Source organism: Mytilus edulis, chromosome 4 (assembly GCF_963676685.1).
Source record: "Mytilus edulis chromosome 4, xbMytEdul2.2, whole genome shotgun sequence".
NCBI lineage: Eukaryota > Metazoa > Mollusca > Bivalvia > Mytilida > Mytilidae > Mytilus > Mytilus edulis.
Window position 1 is genome coordinate 36,784,078 of NC_092347.1, and position 20,338 is coordinate 36,804,415.

Consider the following 20,338-nt stretch of genomic DNA (forward strand, 5'->3'; position numbering starts at 1 on the left):
TTCGTTACAAATGGCTTCTGTTGTAAGAGGTTTTAGGTAAATAACTGCTGTTTAATTGAAATGAAAAATTGAGCCAAATAAACCATATAAGATGCCAATTTTTTGTTCAATACTAGAAAAGAAATTAATATTTTAACTAAAATTAATACCTGTATATCTGTGGTTGAAAAAACAAAGTAGTAATTTTATATTACCGCTGCTGAATTGAGAGTCAATTTAATCATGTTTTGAAACTTACATTTCAAATTCTTTGTTCAACATTTCTACTCAGCATTTTTAGAAAAATATTAACATTTCGACTAATATTATTACCCGTATATTTTCAATTTCATTTAAATTTAAAAAGTTCAGCCATTCCTATTTTTTCTATAATTGTTAAGTTTACTGAACTCATAAATATAAATAAACAATTTCAAATTTATATTTTACATATGTCTCTGTCAGTTGGTGGCACATTTCATTCATGTTTCTATAAACTGAAATAACCAAATATTCCGTGATATCAGTACTTAATATCTCCTGTTATTGAAAGTTTGGTTGTTATCACAAGTTAATATCTAGAAAGTGTCAATCTTATCACAGGCAATCTGGTGAAAGCTCTGGTTAAACCACATACAAACAATAAGACCATTAGCTCCCCATCAAGTTTCTAAATTTGGTGTCAACACGTTTGACCTTATAGTTTAATTTTTTTGGTAATTATGGAATAGATTTAAGATTTTTCAGATAAAGTAAATGAAATTATGTTATATATCAATCACCCACTCTTTTTTTAGATTGTTGCTAATTTTTTTCTAAACCATCATGTTTGTTTTTAAAGTTGGCATTTAAATTCTGAAAACATAATTGAACACTTTTTTAACGTTTTTTTTTATACATAATTAGAATCTGGATCCTAATTTCTGTTTTTATTTTTTCATTCAAACTGATGTGTATAAAAACCCAAAATTCACATAAAATCAAGATGAAACAAAAATTTCAACATTGCAATAAAATCAACACATGAGCCTCATATCAGAATGAAATTTATTGTATATTTAAAACATTTATAGAACTATAAAGATATTGCAGTAGCAATAATATGCTTACAGCAATGACAGTACTTGATGGTATCTATAGAAATACAATACCGGTGCTGACTTCTATAGGAAACATTTAACGTTATTTAGATAAGATAAACTTAATTCTAGCCACACTTCTTAATAATCTTTACTGATTTCACATATAGATAGGAAGTATTAATGGAAATTGGATTCCAATTTACATAAAATTGTAAAAATAAACTCTTAATGTCAGTTGAAACCCTAATATCAAATTAAATAAACATTTATTTAAAGATGAGCTTTCTATTTCTTATTATCAACATGTATTCATAAACAGTGGTGTTTATTTTATCAACATACATTCTGAAAGAAAGTTCATGGATCATGGCATACTTTGAACTTATATCGAAAATGAAATTCTTTAAAACTTTGGTAGAGTAAGAAGAAAAAAAATGTATCATATCAGGGGGGGAGTAACTCTAAGTTTCATCAGTTTTATGTAGAAATTTCTAATAACTACAATAATAACAAATTGATAACAAAACATAGGAGGGAACTTATAAAAGATATTTTGGAATATTTTGAACTTATATTAAAGATGTATTTCCTTAAAACTTTGGTGGATTAAAACAAAAATTCATTTTTTCAGGGGGGAATAATTCTGAAACATTCATCAGTTTTCTGTAGAAATTTATTTTAAAGACAATAATAGCAAATCCAGAATACTGAATCAATAACATAACTCTTTTCCCAAAGTCTAAAATTAATCAACTCTTATTGAACCCTTTTCAATAAAGAAATTTATCTGTCTCAAATGATAAAACTTTAGAAAGTGTTAAGACCAATTTTGCACGCCATTTCATTTATCCCATTAAATTAGATATCATCTGATGTTACGACTGATCTCACACTTTATATCCAGCCCATTGTTTCTGATATCGTTCAATGTTCGTCATTCTATCGGAGAATATTTCGTAGAGGTGAGAAAGCTGTTCCTTATGGAAGAAATATTTCAGAAGATGATATCCTTTGAGAATTTCATAATTGATGCCCTGTTACGGTGGGATGATAGTTGAATTAATCTTCTGTAATTGTATCAATATAGTGACCAGATATAAGATGCTATGATTAAATGCCATTAACTGTCTTGTCCTTGTGCCATATTGAATCTTTAATTTGGTCAATGACTTCATCCATCTGGTCATAATTTCATACTAAAACTTAAGCAATTATTGTAAATAAATCCTAATATCATGGTGAAATGATAATTTACTTGTAACATGCAATAAAATATTGACTGGTTTTAAAATGTCTTTTCATGCAGTAGTATATAGAATATGAGCAACATGCAATAAAATATTGACTGGTTTTAAAATGTCTTTTCATGCAGTAGTATAGAATATGAGCATACGTTAATAAAGAAGAACATCTATAAATAGCTTTCTATTTAAGATAACTGTTCTGTAAGGTTGCTGTCTCATTAATTGCCACCTTCAACAGGGGCGGATCCAGCCATTTTAAAAAGGGGGGGTTCCCAACCCAGAGTAAAGGGGGGGGTTTCAGCTATATGCTCCCATTCAAATGCATTGACCCCCCCCCCTGGATCCGCCAATGTTCAACAATCTAAAGCTTTTTAAAATTTATCTTAAAGTCATTTTCCCCCCTATTCTATTGTGGATGAAGTCAATCTTAAAAACCTGAAAAACCAACATCCTTTATAAAAGAAAATAGTGAAATATATCAAACAAATTCATCATTTATTGTAAGTACATGTAAATAAATTATGGAAATGAATATTCTCATGTGATACCATAGTTTTATGTGTATTATTTTATGGTCTAAGACTTTAAATCCCATATAACTACCTTGACAGAATTTCTCTATACACATGTACTATAATACAGACTTAAATTCAGAAAAACTAAATTGCCCTGAATAAATTTAATTTTCTAGGAAAAGAAATATACCCAAATTTTCAACAAACTGGTTTAAAACATCTGTCATTTGGCCGAGTTACTTGTCATTAACATTTGTTAAAAGTCTACATTCAGCTCCTCTTAACATCATCATTGACATTTCTTTTACTTATTTTTTTTTATTGTTTGTGAGCTTTGTCTGCAGAAAAAAATTAACCTTCAATAATTAAGAACTAGTCTTTCTTTTTACAGACAATTTTATTGGTCTTGTTAAAATTACGTTATTTAATTTACCAGAATGACAATTATGGCAAAAGGCAATATGAAAGAGAGGTTGCGATCTTAGTGACGACTGATTCACCTTTCATGTTAAATAAGAAAAAATTTACATTGATCTGACATAAAGACAAAACCGTCAGTCCAAATGGATATTTATGGCGGGACTAAACTAAGTCAAAGGTGTTATCATTCATTTCCTGATCGGACATCAAACACCTTATCCTGCTATTACGCCAAAAATTTTCGACTTATTGGACGACCTGTTAAGTCCGACACAATTCAATTGAATTAGCCAATGATCAAATGATTTGTTAATCAAATCAAACTATCATCCATGATCAATAATCGTCTTAGCGTCATATCGAAGGTATATTAACGTGAATAGAAATCTAATTTGTGGCTGAATTGGGGAGAGACCATCCAGATAATTACGAAAAAGTTGCTCATTTAATGAGAGATATTTTTTCTTCCATGTAATAAAGACAGATTATATGATCATCAATTCATCTCAAAAAAAGAATTAATTACAAAAAAGAGTAACTTTGTAACTAAATGATCTTGAACTTAACAAAATAAAATGTATTATTCAGTACCATGTGGAAAATTTGTGTCACTTACAGAAATTAAATGAGAAATTAAACAAAAATAATATAACTGAAATAGAATTTACGATGTCAACAATTTATAGCAAAAAGGAATGAGTTACAGATATCCTAAAAAATACCATAAGAATATTATAAACTATTTCTTGTTTACAGAACATTGAAGTATACTCTTAAAAGAATGCTACTACTTTTACATACTGTTATGTTTGTTTGTTCTGAATTTGCAGAATATCATAGCATACAATAAAGTTCTAGCTAACCAAGAATTGACCACATTTTAAACTATAAGTTAACCAGCCAAGTTTTAAAATGAAGACACATATAAGTTATCTTTAGCTTTTAAATGTTTGCACTTTTACACAAATAAAACTGTTTAAAACATCGTATATTTCAAAGTCTAGAGAATTTACCCAAAATTGTGAAAATGTGTGAAAATCTATTTTGAATGAAGAAATACACATGAGATATTATACAATTTGGCTGTCAACAAAAAAGGAAATTATTGGCCAATTAAAATAATCAATTAAAATACTATAGATCAGAATGTCAAGAATTTTCACACTTCTATTAGATATGATACAAGGAAGCTTAGATCTTTCCAACAAAGAAATACCAACATGGGACATTTTGTTTCCATCCAACTGTCTTCAACATGACATAGGACTTTCAAACAGTCCTAATCATCCAATAAAACACAATTACAAAATGGCTTATTAGTGGAACTCTCCAGTCATGGAGGTTCTCCAGGGAAACAAGTAGCATGACAGGGGCAGATATTAAATTGTCTCTTCCTATCAACTTACACCAAATCACTTGACACCTTTACAAAAAGCAATTTCAATGACGAACATATCAAGTCTTCAATTAACCTTTCATTTAATTATCATTTTTCTAATTTTAATTATTTTCCCAGCCGATCGTAAAAAATAGTCTATTCAACAATTCTTCTGACAGTATGTCAATTATTAGAATTTGAGGTATCCCAATGAAACTTCTACAAGAAAAACAAGTGAAAACATTTAGAAGTGATCAATAACCAGCACTTTCTATTTTCTCTGAAAACAAGAGAAATGTCTATTTCTGTAGCTTCTTTTACTATGTAAACAAGATAGATGTCTAATTTTGAAGATGGGTTTATCTATAAACTTCTGTGACAAAAGATGGTTTTAAGGAAAGAGATAGTTTGGAATGTAAATTAATATTTTTTTTATTTTTCCAGATGAATTATCTCCCATTATTTGCCATTTTTGTACACTGACAAATTACTCTCCAAAAAGTTGGTTTCACAGTAACAATAGTTTCAAATGCAAATATTCTATAAATTGAAACATTTTTTTCCAGATGAATTATCTCCCTTTGACATTTCTGTACACAGACAAATTACTCTCCCTGTCTAACAGAAAGCAGTATTAATTTTCTGCTTCATTTGTTTAAGGAATATTTAATGCTTGTTGGAGTGTGTCTGTCTTTTGACACTGTTGACATTAATACTCCAGTTAACCACAAAAATATTTTATTGACAAGTTAATGATGGAGATAATACTGGCCACTGAATCTGAAATTAAATGTCACACAATTGGCCAGAATCTTTGTGGTTTTAATGTAGACCTCGAGTAATTAATGTTCCTGCAAATATTCAATAATGAAAAACTGATCACTTTCCTAATATCATTTGTCCTATTAATGTATATACTTAGTTATTTCGGGCAGAATCAATTTGCGCCAATTGCAGTTTTGAAAAGGTATTAATTGCGCCACTGTCTTTTATTTTGATGGTATTAATTGCGCCAATAAATGAAATGAAATTGCGCCAGATTTACCTGTAAATATTTTTTACCTATATCATACATGTACATGTTTTACCAATATCTTACATGTATTATAATTAACCTTTCCACTTAAGATTTAACTGAACACTTATCAAATTTAAGAAAACTCACCAAAAAATAAATTGTTTAGTAAAAGAATATTTTTTCACGAGTCAAGATGTCTGATATACCATTAAAAAACTAGAGTCTGATAGAGGAAAACCGGTCATCATTGTTGAAGAACACAAATTCCGTCAGGCATTTGTAAAGAACTAATGAGTAGAGAAGTAAGCAGAAAGGAATATGTGTCTATTCTCAACTACAAAAACCAGCCTTTAATTCAATGATGAACAGAGACATTTTATATGGTTTTAACTGTATATATACGGGTGAACGTTTTAATTCAGCATACATTTCGTTATTAAAATGACTTTAACTCCGCCAGTCGGTAAACTGCCGGACCCAAGCCCAAAAATAGGAGGATGGAAGTCAATCATTTAGTTGTTATATATAAATAAAAATAAATAAAATTGGCGCAATTAGATGATTATTTCATTGGCGCAAATGATACCTATAGTTTTGAAAATTATGTGGCGCAAAAGAAGTATTGGCGCAATTAAGTTGTGGCGCAAATGAGTTACTTTTTGGCGCAAAAAGATATCGCCCGTTATTTCTTAGGATAATTGCTTAGATTAAAGAATGCCATAAAATTTGTCTATCTGAAATGGTAATGATGTGTGGTCAATCAAAACAAATTATGATAAAGTGACCATTGGTCAAGCTTTCCCAGTAGACATATAACAGACCAGACAACTGTTTTTCTCATTACAATGTAGTTTCTTTGAAATTAAATGTTGAACTTTATCTAAACTTTATTTTGCAATGCAAATATTGACAAATTCAACTGGTTATGAAACAGCAAACGACATTAGAAAATTTAAGCAGGGTGCTATTTCTTAATTTTTTTCATCAAGTTGAAAAAATGTATGAAAGTTTTGAACAATAATTGATGAGACAGTGATGCTTCATACAGGTTGTGAAATAAAAAGCCTTTTGTAGCCATTTTATTTTGACAAATGGCAAACTGGTTTTAAACCAGGAACCATTTCCTTAAAAAAACCAAGGAATCACTTCAGACAAGACAATTTGTAAGCAATTACAAAGAAGCATTCAGTGACATTTTGCATTTCAAATACAAATATTTGTAGTATAGAATTTTTTAGACTGACTTTTATGGAGATTACACTTTTAATATTCCCAAAAAAGAAAGAAACTTTACCAAATTTCTTAATGTATTTCCTGCCTTTATAATCTCAAAAATATAATGGCAAAAGCAAGATTTTGAATTGCAATCCTTTCTTAAAGAAAAGTATATTGTTTTCTAAAATTAGGAAATTTATGAAGATGGCAAGAGAGTAAATATAATTCTTAATGTCTGGCTGATTTATTACAATAAATATCCCTATATCATTAACTATATCTTAATGCATAACATGTGCACATTTATAAGTTATTTGTTTACTTTGATCAGGGAGTATGCAGAGGATGTTTGAATAAATAGTACTTTAAAGAAGAGTTGATCACAACAAATAAAATTTAATAAAAAAACCAAACTTTTCTAATTTTTGATAAGTACATTTGTAAGTTACTAAGTATACATTTTAATTTGAGTATATTGATGATTATGAACAGCACTTTATCGCCCTTTGTAAAGATCTCTTCGGGTCTTAAATTGGTCAAGAGTTTTGAAGTCTTTGGCTTAACCATCCGAGGTTTTTAGCTTATGACGTTACCTCCAACACTTGAAGTGAGCACATTACCACAAGACCAAAATGGCAACTTGTTTGGTGTTGATGGCAGCTAGGTCTTTAAATTCTCTATTAAATTACAAAACTTCTGCTATTAACAGCCTGACACAATTCTATTCATAAAGACTGTATGTTGACGTTTTTGTTATCTTTAAGTTATTTTTGTCTTTCTATTGGTGTCCACTGACATAACCCTACATTTTCTATAATTCCTATTCATTCCTTTATTCAACACCTTATTCTAACCGATCAGACATCAGAGGCTATCTAAAGTGCTAGACAGAACTAATTTTTATTACATTAATATTTAATGGACATCTGCTTGGTTAAAACAGCATAAGTTTCCTGGTCAAGAAATATTATCAGATATTAATGCAATTAGTCGATGCTGAGTATTATAAAGTTTCAAAAACAACCACAGTATTACCCCAGTGGGAACTTGGTCTTAATCAAATGTTTTATCAAGGTCAATTCATGGCATTTAATATTCAGCCACAATCAGAATGAAAAATCAAGATAGTTTTTTGTTCATATTTCCACTGAAACATGAGTTACATCCCTTTATACAGAGTTGAATCCACTTATATAAAATCGAATCAAAACTTATTGCCATTGACATTCCCATTTGGAATTTGTACAATTCGTTTCCTTAAAAATATAACTCTGTGCTAAAAAGTTTCCACATAATTACAATAAGATTGTTTGTTTGCCTGTGTCTTTTGTTAGAGATTAAGGATAAGAAAATATGTGAACACATGTAATTTGAGCATAATAATGTAAAATATTCTGTGATTTTTTTTGGTTTTCCTGACATTGTCAACTGAATAGAATTGTTTTAAGATACAAAAGATTAAAACAATAAGTAATAGGAAAACATGAAATTTAAAGCAGCTGGAAGCTTACATCAATGACAAAAATGATTATGATGTTGAGAAATCAAGAAGTACAATTGTTCTAAAATCTGCCATAAAAAACATGTGTTCTGATGCAAAACAATGACTAATTGAACAGTTGTTAATATCTGAGGAAATAATGGTATATCAGAAACAATCTCTTGGCCAGCTGTATGTTATATATAACGGCAATTCCCCTACGGAATACATGTATATATAAGTTTTGATATAACACTATAAAATTACATTAAGCAGGGAATCTACTAATTACATTTGTAATTAGTATTTATATCGGCTTAATTATGCAAGGTAGATCTTAAACCTGGGACTAATACATTTATCTTTCCCAGATCTTACCAAGAAGTCGAAACAAAAAAATCTGCATATCACAAGGAAGGAATGAAAAAAAAAGTATCATTTTCATAGATAAATAGTTTAATTTTGCCTTGTTTTAAAAAACGCTAACAAAGCTATCTAGCATCTGTCATTTTTAAAAGAAATTCTCGTGGGGAGAATTCATGTTTTTTTTTGCTATCTGCAGTCCATCTTTATATGGTTTTCGTTATTAAATCATTATAAACATCTTAATAATTTATAAAATTTAGTGGTGAATTAACCGATCATGCCAAGTAGTTATTCTTGCATATACAAATCCTAGAGATAAACTTTAATTGAAAAATAATCCGTTAATGAAACTTATAAATTATATATCAATTTTTGAAACTTCTGTTATATTGTTTGCAGACATCCAACATCTTCTTATATTAAATTTTGACCTTGTCGTGCAATAAATGATTTTCGTTTTTTTCGAAAATCTTGATTCATCTTGCTATTATGTTATAAATCCTATTATCAATTCAAATGCATGCAAACTAAATCACAGCAAGTATTCTAAAATCTACGTTGTTTAAAAAAACTTCAATCATTTGCCGATTCATAGCTTTTAATTTTTCTAAGATGACATTTATATTTATTAATAATCTAAACTTTCTGGTTAAACATCTGACTTATTAATTTTTTGATTCCTGCCAGGAATATTGAACATGTTATCAGAAAAAGTCAGTAGAACAAAAACCTCCAATTTTATGCTGCTGGTCTGTGACAGCCATATGCAATGCTTAACAAGTATCGTTTATGATGAATTAGACTTTATATTATGTTTCACTTAATAATACGAACAACTATTCAAATAAATTCGTTTATCGCTGAATAGGGGAATTATGACCAATAATTAGCATTAGAGGCCAAATGACTTTGATAATTTTTCCTTGTCGATATCAACAAATTAAAAATGAAATATTTCAAAAGGTTGTATCCTTGATAATCGGATAAAATTTGTAATCAGAAATTCAATGCCAAAATTGTAATAGAGGCAATTAATTACTTGGAGTAAATGCCTTTTAATTTGTATAATCTTCAAATCATATTTAGATGTAGAGGGGTTGATGAGAGTTTGTCATGAAAATATTCCGTTATCAGTTGCGAGTAAATGATCAAATTTAATACACATCAACTTAAATCAACCTAAGGTCTTTTATTTTCATATTCCTTTTCCGTTCATTTGTCTCATAAAAACTGATTATGAATTTGATGAAACTTGAAATCTTTCAAATTAAAGAATCTAAATTAGTAGCGTTTAACATGAAAGAAAGATTTTAACTAATAGTCTTATATCATAAATAGTTTTATCAATATCAAACGGAGTGAAAAATTGATAAATATTATGTAAATTAAACTATACACATTCGTGTAAGCAAGATTGAATAGATTCTTGTTTAATTGGCACATATATCAAGAATTAAATGGAAAACGCTCAATAATTTGTAACCTAAAATAATTCAGACCTTGTATTATTATGCTAACACTGGTTACTCTTTGAAAAGAGTTTTTTTGAGAAATAGGTCAGTAATTGTATGACCTATATGAGGAGATTACTCTTAAGAGGAGGCAAATAATCTCTAACCAAAAGATTATCAAAGGATATAATTTCAAATGTATGCATTTTATGGAGGTATGCATATCTCTTTTTGTATAATCTATAAAAGCTTATAATGTTGAAACCTTGAGTTTTACTTTTTGAACCAAAAATAACTGATGATAACTGAAAAAGTAGAAAAAGTAATCTAATTTGCAAGTTATGAAAGTTTGAATTCTAGGTCAGTCTGACAAATTAAACCTTATAATTTATGACTTCATTTAAACAAAATACAATAACCAAAAATCCATTTCTTTATTTGGAATAATATATCAAATATCTCCTAAAAAACTAAAATTCTATACAGAAAAGTATTGTCCAATAGTTACTATATTTTGTATGCATTGATTTGTGGTAATTTACATGAGTTAATAATACGGGTTAATTCTGGCCCCTTATATCTATGCCAATTTATAAATTAGACCTGATTTAGATAATCGGTAAAAGGATATATATTTATTTGTTGTAATCTTATTTAAGCATCATATAATTAGAGTTATTTCCTTGCCAATGTTTGTTAATTTATCTAGTTAATTCATTCAAATTGACTTTTTATTGATAATTTGTACGACCATAATAGGACCTGACTGTAACAATCCTATGTAGAACATTGATATCAAACAGACAAATTATCCCTATAAAAGAATGCATCATTTGATCAATGGTTTCAATTCAAAATCGTAAATTTGATCTCACAAAATAATCAATATTCCTCTTAAACAATTTATAGCTATCAAATCAGATTTTCATACTAAATGTAATTATTTTTATTGAAATTCAACATTTTTGTATTAAAATTGTATGTAAACTTGTCTACGAATCTGCCCATGCAGGTATAATATTACATATTCAATATATTGGTTAAATAATCATTTAACCCTTACAGCTGCATACATGCTGAATACCATATAGCAAGAACATTTGTACTAACAAACACAAACATAATTTTTGCAAAATAGGTAAAAGCACAAAAATTTTCGTTAGATAACCTGACATTGCTGTAGCTGGGACCATTCTATCACAATTGCAAAAATAAAAGTTTGGTTGATTTTTTTTTTGTTAGTTAATGTCCAGTGACAAGTCTTTCTTGCAAATCTAGGATGAACAAGATGAATGAAACATATGTTATTACAAAAGCAGTGATATATCTGAAATTTTGATTCCAGCAAGTAGTCATCTTGACTAGAACCAAGATGGCAGCTTTAACATTAGGTCAATGGGGGGAAAGTGGTCTAGTCTAACAGGGATGACTTAACTCCAGCATATACCAAAGTTTAAGTTCTGTGGTTTCAGTTAAACTCAAGTCCTACAGATTCATAATTTGAAACTATGTCCCTTTAGTATCTTTAAATTTTGTTTTTAATTGTCAGTTGTACTTTAGTAAAACATAGTTTTAGACACTTTAAGGTGGTACCTAACACTACAGGGAGATAACTCTGTAATATCAGCTAAACGTTTTAAATACGTTGCGTTGTGAAGGCAATATAAAGCTTCTCAATGATCAAAATTAGTGTTTGTCAAACTGCTATATAACCAGTGTAATTTTTCTGATAAAATGGTTGGTTCAAAGTTTTTGATTTTTTTATATTTTTGTCAAAGGGTCAAAGTAAATACTTTGTCAAACTTTTATGAAAATTAAACGAGCCAAATTAATTTTAGTGAAAGTGTTGGGTACCACCTTAACCAAATAGAACTGTTCCACAAAACAAAAGAAAAAAAAATTCTAGGAGATAACAGTTTTCACCGATTTCATCAATATCTTACATAAATTTTCAACAATTAAATCATTTTAATGTCTTCCTTCTAGATGACACAATATATAAGCAGTAACATCATTATGATTTTTTCCAAAATATAAATGGGCAATAAATAATGAAAGTTTGAAGAAGTTGGAATATATATACAAAATTTGCTTTTTAAATGGTGCCGATTTTATGACCACTTGTAATACCATTAAAATCCCTTCAAAACTTACTTGTAGGAAATTAAGCTCTTTAAGATTTTTACATCCTATCAATGATACCAGCATTATGATGTAAAAATGAGAATAAAATATGATATTTCTGAGAGACAAGTTAGTAATTACCTAAATTACTTTAATTTACTCTTCACTTATTGAGTTTAATTTTTTCTTGATGAGCGGTATTTCAACATCATCTAAACCCATCTATCTGTTTAATTCAATTATACTTGAGTTCTTTAAGACAGGAAATAAAAAGCCATATTTTGTGATTTTTGCTTTCTTTCATTAAGCATTTATTTATGGTGTGCTCTTTGTCCATTCCAAAGCTTTAAGTACATGACGAAGTATAACAGCTGGATTGAAACTGTAGATACTTCAACCAAATGAAAAATTAATATGGTAAACAAGAACCTCTTGTTATTACAAAGGGAATAACTTAAGTGTCAGGACATAATATTGGCCCTAGTTTATCACCCACCAAAAATCATCCCAGTAAATTATGGTTTAACTATATATTTTATATCGTTTCTGAAACATATGTATACTTCCGTTATATTAGACAACTGCTCCTTTTTTTACAAGTGCTTAACAATAAGTTGCGAGAAATGAATTCAATCATACTTCAATGTTTCAAATTAGATGAATAGACCAAATTTTTCTACTTTTACTGAGTCAATTTCAAATAGTTGCCATTCTTGCTTATCATTTCAGTAATCAGAGAAAAGTAGTATGTGAAGCTGAGCAATTTCTAGATTTTGTTTACCATTGTCAATAACAGCTTTGTAGGTCACATACTTTTTAGTGGTCAGCAAAATGTATAAAAGTGTAACAAATGTTCTGATATCTGATCCTTATAACAAAGCTGAAACTGTGATACATACAAACATAGCAAATCCTAAAAGAGATACATGTCAAAAATGTACATATAATTCTTCTCTGGGATTTCCAATCAGGTCAGCTGATCACAGCAAGAACCAGAATTAAGTATAAAGGTTTTGTCAGATTTAGATATCACTAATGGAGGAATATTCCAAAATTCACTAGCCTTGTATGCTATATACAGAAATTTTAAAAACTTACTTTATAGGGATAAAAAGGATAATCAAGATTTTTTTCTTATTTATTAAACCTCAATTCTTGAATGTACTAAAACACCAAAACACAGAAAAGTTCATTTGAACATGTGTGTGAAAAGCCTGGAGAGCATATAAAAATAAATTTGCCATCTAACAAGCAACACAAGTACTATGTAAATGTATATGAATGGACACTTACATTCCTTTAATCATGGTGTTAGTTATCTGATGATCCTCTTAAACAAAAGCACAAAAAGCAAACTTAATTTGAATCAAATGTTATAAATCTTGTAGTGATATTTTTTAGTACGTCGCTGCTGGCTCTTTAATAATATACACATGATATCACTCTATAACAGACATGAATTTCATTCCAGCGCCATGGTTCAGACTGTATCCCTGTCCAGGAGACCAGAAAGTAAAAAAATTGTGGAACATTAAACTCCTGCCAATTTCAAGTACAAACTGTCAACCAAACCATTATTTACAACATTAATAAATTTTCTGATGGCAAACAGACAAATAAACTACAGATATTTTTTTCTGTCAGATTTTTTTGTTCCTACTGATTTTTTTCTAAAAAATGTTACACACTAGGTGTGTTTGAAGCAGTTATTGAGGTCATATAAATGTCACACCCTAGGTGTGTTTGATTCAGTTACTAAGGTCATATAAATAACTAATCTGAGTTGTAACTTTTTAAAGATACTGAATTTTTTCTGTTGTTTATTTTATAAGAAAAACCATGAAGAAAAGAAGGATGGGGTCATGTGGATGGGGTCTGCTTCATACTGTCTGCCATAAGAACTGTCAACGACGATCATCTACAGAGCTTACTAGTACAACAATATAATATGATACATCTACTAAAAACTAAGAATATGTACAAAAACAATCATTTCAATTTTCATTTCTGTTGAAAAACGCAATGTTATCAAAAGAATACTGCGTAGTTTATAATTTTGTTGAGTCAGACATAATTAAAGTGTTAATATTAAATAATAAACATTTTACAAAATATTTTTATCATTGTGTGATATTTACCAATTGTCTTCTACTGTATCAACAGTTTTAATAATGCTTTTGTTATTTAAAAAAATATATCTTTTCACGTTTACAAATGGAATGCACAATAAAACTGTCTGCACTACAATAATTTGTCTGTAAACATAAATTTTAAAAAATAATTTTCAGCTCACCTAATTCATACAAAACAATGATGAATAAAATTTTCCTGCATAGCATTAATTATAAATGATATCCATTTTTTGAGATTTTTATTCAGATATTAAACTGCAATTTTCATAAATAAATAAACGGTATAGAAAGGTTTACAGTTTATATTCAAAGCTGATACTGGATTAAATGGATTCATCATAGGGGGGTTTAGCTAATATATATGTTAAAACAAAATAGTTACAAAAGAGGATCTTGTTGGTTATACATAAATAATTGGTCGAGTAGGCTCGGAGACAATATGATGCAATTGAATGGTACAAAGAAGTGTTAATTTAAATGATGTGTAATATCAAATTCAATTTATTAAAAATTACTAAGCACGTAAATGATCCAATATTTGCAGACTATAATGTTCTATTATCTGAAATTTACAGTTCTTATGTTATGCACTAAGCGTCAATTACATTTGATAAAAGAGTGAGCTTAGATGACTTTAGTTGTACTGATTTTCTGTACTGGTTTTCAAACAAAGCAAATTGTCTATTCAGCAATGTGGACTCATTTGATATTCAGGCCCTACCAAGACTCATGAGCCTGTGTCAGGATATAATCATACTGGATTTAATAACCTTAACCAGCAACCAATCAATCAATAATCTTTTACACAAGAAAATGTCATCGGTGTGACCTTTAAGAAGAGGTGAAAATTTTGCCTAAAATCATTTTTTATTTGCAATTTCAACTCTATCCAGGAGCTCAATTTAGTTAAAGCTAAATAATTGAATGTTGTTAGATTTCCACTGCTGGCAATACATTTGATAAAATCTTTAGGGAGGATTTTATTTACCCCTCCCTGCTGAGATTGTTATAACCTTTATTCATTCTATGCTGATAAACAGATCAAAGATTATGGTATAATATGTTTGTAATGTCTTATAAACACTACTAAAATCTTATCATCTTGTTGAAAAACTATGTGCTACAGTTTCAGAGGAGAAATATCTAATGATAAGATCTAATTGTAACTTGGTATCAAACTTATAGACTGATAACGAGGGTATTAATCCATTAGATAGATTACCACCCTAAAACAAGTCCCCTATTAATGAGGGTCTACCAGGTTACAACTTTAGTAGTATTTGAAAAAATACTAAAACAAATGCATATTTAAGTCTCTACATGTATGCAGCTTTAGTAGTACTGTGAATTTGTTTATTTTTTGTGGGTACCAATTATTGTGGATGAAGGTAAACTTACATAAATGTGGATATTCAATTTATTGGTTTTGCCGAAGTAAGCATACAAGCCTATAAAAAATCTTGTCATTTGTTGAACAAATAATTTAGTTGTTTGTTCAAACCCAGGAAATCCACGAAAATTCATTGGTCTCCAACGAAAATAAATGAATCCACAGTATTTGAAAACATGCAAAGACATCTGCATCAGATACTATGCAAATCCAATTAGATTAACTTTCATTGCAAGAATTTTTATACTTCAATTGATGTGCACAATTTATGTGTTACTCTGATATATATTCCTATTGAACTTTTTGTGCTGTTGATGTGCTTTTGAGTATATTACACTGAAGGTGTAGCCAGCGTAAGGTTTATATTCACTTATAAATAGAAACCGGCATAAATTTTCTAAAAACTATTTACTGAAACACATTATCAATATGAAAATTTAATGATCGCCAATGAGACAACTATCTATGAAAGATCAAAGAATGTTGATGTTAGCAGCAATAGATAAATGTACAGCCTTCAACAATGAGCAAAACCCATACCTCATTGTGAGATAGAAAAATCCTTGAAAAATATGAAGCAATTCAAATGAGAAAACCATCATCCTGATTTATGATGAACCATTTAACAAAAAACAGATATAACAGGGACAACCACTGAATATAAAGTCTTGAATAATTCAAGTTGAATTTCATATTTACACAGTGGGTTGTAATGATATTCATCCCCAATTCATTTTCATCACCACAAAATATTAAAGGTATCGTATCTTGAACAATCTTGGTATGTTTTACTACAATTTACTTTATGGAAATTACTACTGCTTAAACCAAATTTTGAAACATGAATAAATGGAGACTCAATCTTTCAGGTGATTTTTACCAATTTTCAAAACTTTCAATTTTTTAAAAGCCATTTTTTTTACTTTACATGTGACTGATTATAAGAAATATTTACAGATGGAAACATTTCTAGTCTAAATATCATCCCCCTTCCCATGTCATCCCCTAAGAACTAGCCTTTCTATTAAACTGTTAGCTCCCAATCATAATAACTAGATCTAAGATTATATCATATAAATATGTCAGATATAAAAGTTTTTAGTAGAATTCCTGGCTGAAATATACACTGTGGTAGTCAGCTGTTGAAACTGATCATATAACAGATAAATTATATATTTATCTAATAAGATACTATTGTTTAATACACAGAGATAACATATATTTCATCATTTGTAGGGAATGAAAATCATACTGGAATATTAATGCAATATTTTGATAAAATAAACAGATGCTTTACATTCCAAATGGACTTACTCAGTGGCAGATCCAGAACTTTTCATAAGGGGGGCCGCTGACTGACCGCTCCAGTCATGCTTTGATTCTCTATATAATTCACCAAATCCCCCCTTAATCCGCCTATGTTACTTACATTCAAACACAAAGCAAATTTATGTACTTTCTTCCTGGTTAAACAAGAAATCTTGAATCTGAATGCTTTTAAACTAATTATTAGTTATTAGATAATGTTGCAGTCTTGCAGAAGGGAATTATAAAAAAAAAAAGTTGTATAAATATTTATAAATTTGTCAATTATCTAATCTAAAACAATTATGGATTTTTGTTTAAAGTGAAGATAATGCTTGATTAAGCTTATCAAATTTTATATTTGGTTTTTAAAGAAAAGTTGCAACTTTTTAAATAATTCAGCTTTTACATAAACCTTGATGATGATTTAATTAAAGGGAGATAACTCCTTCTATTTTAAATATATTTTTTTTAAATAGAGCTATAGGACAATATAACAAACTATAACAAAGTCTAAAATTTCATACTTTGAAATTTGAAACAAGGTAAAAATGGGATTATTTGTGAACTCAACTGATTATCCCACAAAACCAGACTTTTTGATTGATCTATGGCCGGAAAATTTCTTAGTTATACAACCAGTACTTAACTTTAACTTAATTATAATCTTTTAGAAGATGAAATTTTATAAATGATCAATTTTATACTTTTATATTGAAATTAATGTGAGGTCACACAGTTTAATTTCATTAGATGAATATGTTTTAGGAAGAAATGAATGGGTCTCCGGTAGATTTCACCTGCACTATCTCTTGTGAGTGTTACCCTCTTTGCCAAATAATATCAAATTTGATTTGAAAGATTTTTCTGCACCCAGTGAGCCCTCTGTTGGTGATTAATGATATTGACAGAATGACAGAAAAATTAAGATGGGTGGTCATTATAACTTGGCGATCAGAGTGGGGGCCGACACAGGGGATCAGAATCACACTCTTATTTTTCTATGCTCAATAGTATTGAAATACTATAGCTAATTTCACTTTGATAATTATTTCAATCTTTCTTTCTTAGTTTGATTGGCTTGTTGCATGCAAATCTTTCATCTTGACCCTTTGTCTCTCAGGACTGAACCCCTTCAGACAAAGATGACCACAGATTAATTATGAGTTACATGGCACTTTAATACTTAGTTATCAAGCATATAATTATGAATTTGTAATAAACAAGGTTGGATTTAAGTTTCCCACCAACTGTATCCCGGTTTATATAAAACAGATTGTGTGATAATTCTTTCAGGTGAAATATAGGAAATATAATTATATTAGTGGACAGTATTTTACAGCATTACTAAAAAACCATTTAAAAGACATGTTACTAAAATATATAAACCAAAAACTTACCCCTTTTCTGCATAAACTGGAAAAGATCATCTAGAAATTCTCTTCTCTTAGGTTCATCACTCAGTTCATAAAGCTACAGAAGAAATAAAGGACTTTTATCACAATGTCAAAAATATCAGTCTTGGCTCTACATACACAAATAAGTAAGTTCAAGAAATATGTTTCCCATCAAAAGAGTATAACCCAAAAAAGGTTAGAAAGATAACTTTATTAAGAAATAATTTATCAAGTTTAATATAATGGTGCATACTTCTGATTTTTTTAAATACATATACATGCTATTTTAAAGTTCCTTTCTCAATTATAATGACTAGATATATGCACTTCTGGTGTACTGGGTGAAAACAACCTTTGGTAAAAATACTAAATATGTGTACACCTTATTTGAAATTAAATATGTACAATCCATAACTACAATTGATGACAGTAGACTTATTTTTCATATTTAATTTTGAAGTGAGCTTAATTATTTAAGGAATTCATATATATTCTAAGATATGTTTATGTATCTTTGATCAAGTACAACTGAATGGATAAGGGAAAAACTCTTACAAAAAAAACCCAGTTAATTCTTTAAGATACTTCCCCTTCCTTTAGACCTACTAACAGTCACTTACACTAAATATGTAAAAATTATGCTTTTAATTTCTTAAAATGTTTTTTTTATGGCATTTATTATCAAAATTCACACTTCTAATGGACTGTAGCATTTAGCAGATATATAAATATGCATTTGAAATTACTAATAATAACAGTGAAAGACTACATTTTACATAAATTAATGTATATGTATCACTGACCATATTTTGGGAAATTGCATAATTTCAAAAGAAGCACAAACCTAAATTTAAACCTTATTTAAAATTCCGCTAAAAAGTATATCTATTACTAGTAAAATTATAGTATAAGGACAACTACTATGATAAGTGGCTTTTATCCCATTCTGCTAAATCATCCTGAACATGCATGAAGTATTTGCCGCTGGACATAAGCAAATGATCAATCAATCAATCATCAATACGGCTAGGAAGTTATGAAACGGTCAAAGGTTACATGTACTTTTAGTTCCTTCATGAAAGATTTTACAATTAAATAGTAAGAGCGTTATGTTTAACAAGATAAATGAATATTGTGGTGAGTTGTTTATCATGATTGTTTGCGGCACGTGCTGTTAATAAGGCTACTCTTCCCACTTGACTCTTTCTTGACTTTCATCAATTTTCTAAAGACTGGACCGAGTTCCGTTCAACAGACTACTAAAGACGCATTCTATTTTTAAAAGTATCAATTTATCAGCTTATGTAATACAATTTAATATATAAGTAGTAACTGTCAATAAAAATTTATCGTAAGCAAATAGATTTGAATAAATATTACAATCATTTTTGAATACTTCGGAAATATTTATTTTCTGTTGATTAAAATCAATTTTGATATTACAGCCATGGGAAACATTAATTGTTGAATCGTTATAGATATAATAAAATAATTCGACTTTTTAAAACTGTCGATTAAATATTATAACTAAATAATTCCCCAAATCATTAAATGATTCTTCTAATATGGAGTTTATATTAAATTAAAATGACATTTTTACAAAAAGTCAATAACGTTACAATAGGTCAAAGAAAAGGAACATTTTATTATCCGTAATACATTATTTTATAACCAAGTGGGAAATCCGACATATGGTTGCAATATTAGTTTCTTCTTAGAATCTTTTGTCCTAAAATTTGGAGCAATTACATGCTACAAAATATTATCAAATGCATAATTGATAAAACCAAATCCTTCAGATAAAATCCGTCTTGCGTAGATCGATTTTTCATTTAGATTTTT

General features: G+C 28.9%; 1 protein-coding gene across 12 annotated transcripts in view; it reads right to left on the reverse strand.

Moving 5' to 3' along the window:
• Positions 1–20,338, reverse strand: part of LOC139519595 (protein dead ringer homolog) — a 37,846-nt gene that overhangs the window by 15,434 nt on the left and 2,074 nt on the right. For all 12 annotated transcript variants that reach the window (XM_071311767.1, XM_071311775.1, XM_071311771.1 and 9 more), the window contains exon 3: positions 18,500–18,572. In XM_071311767.1, the coding sequence (XP_071167868.1) occupies positions 18,500–18,572 (73 nt within the window). The remainder of the gene's footprint in view (positions 1–18,499; positions 18,573–20,338) is intronic.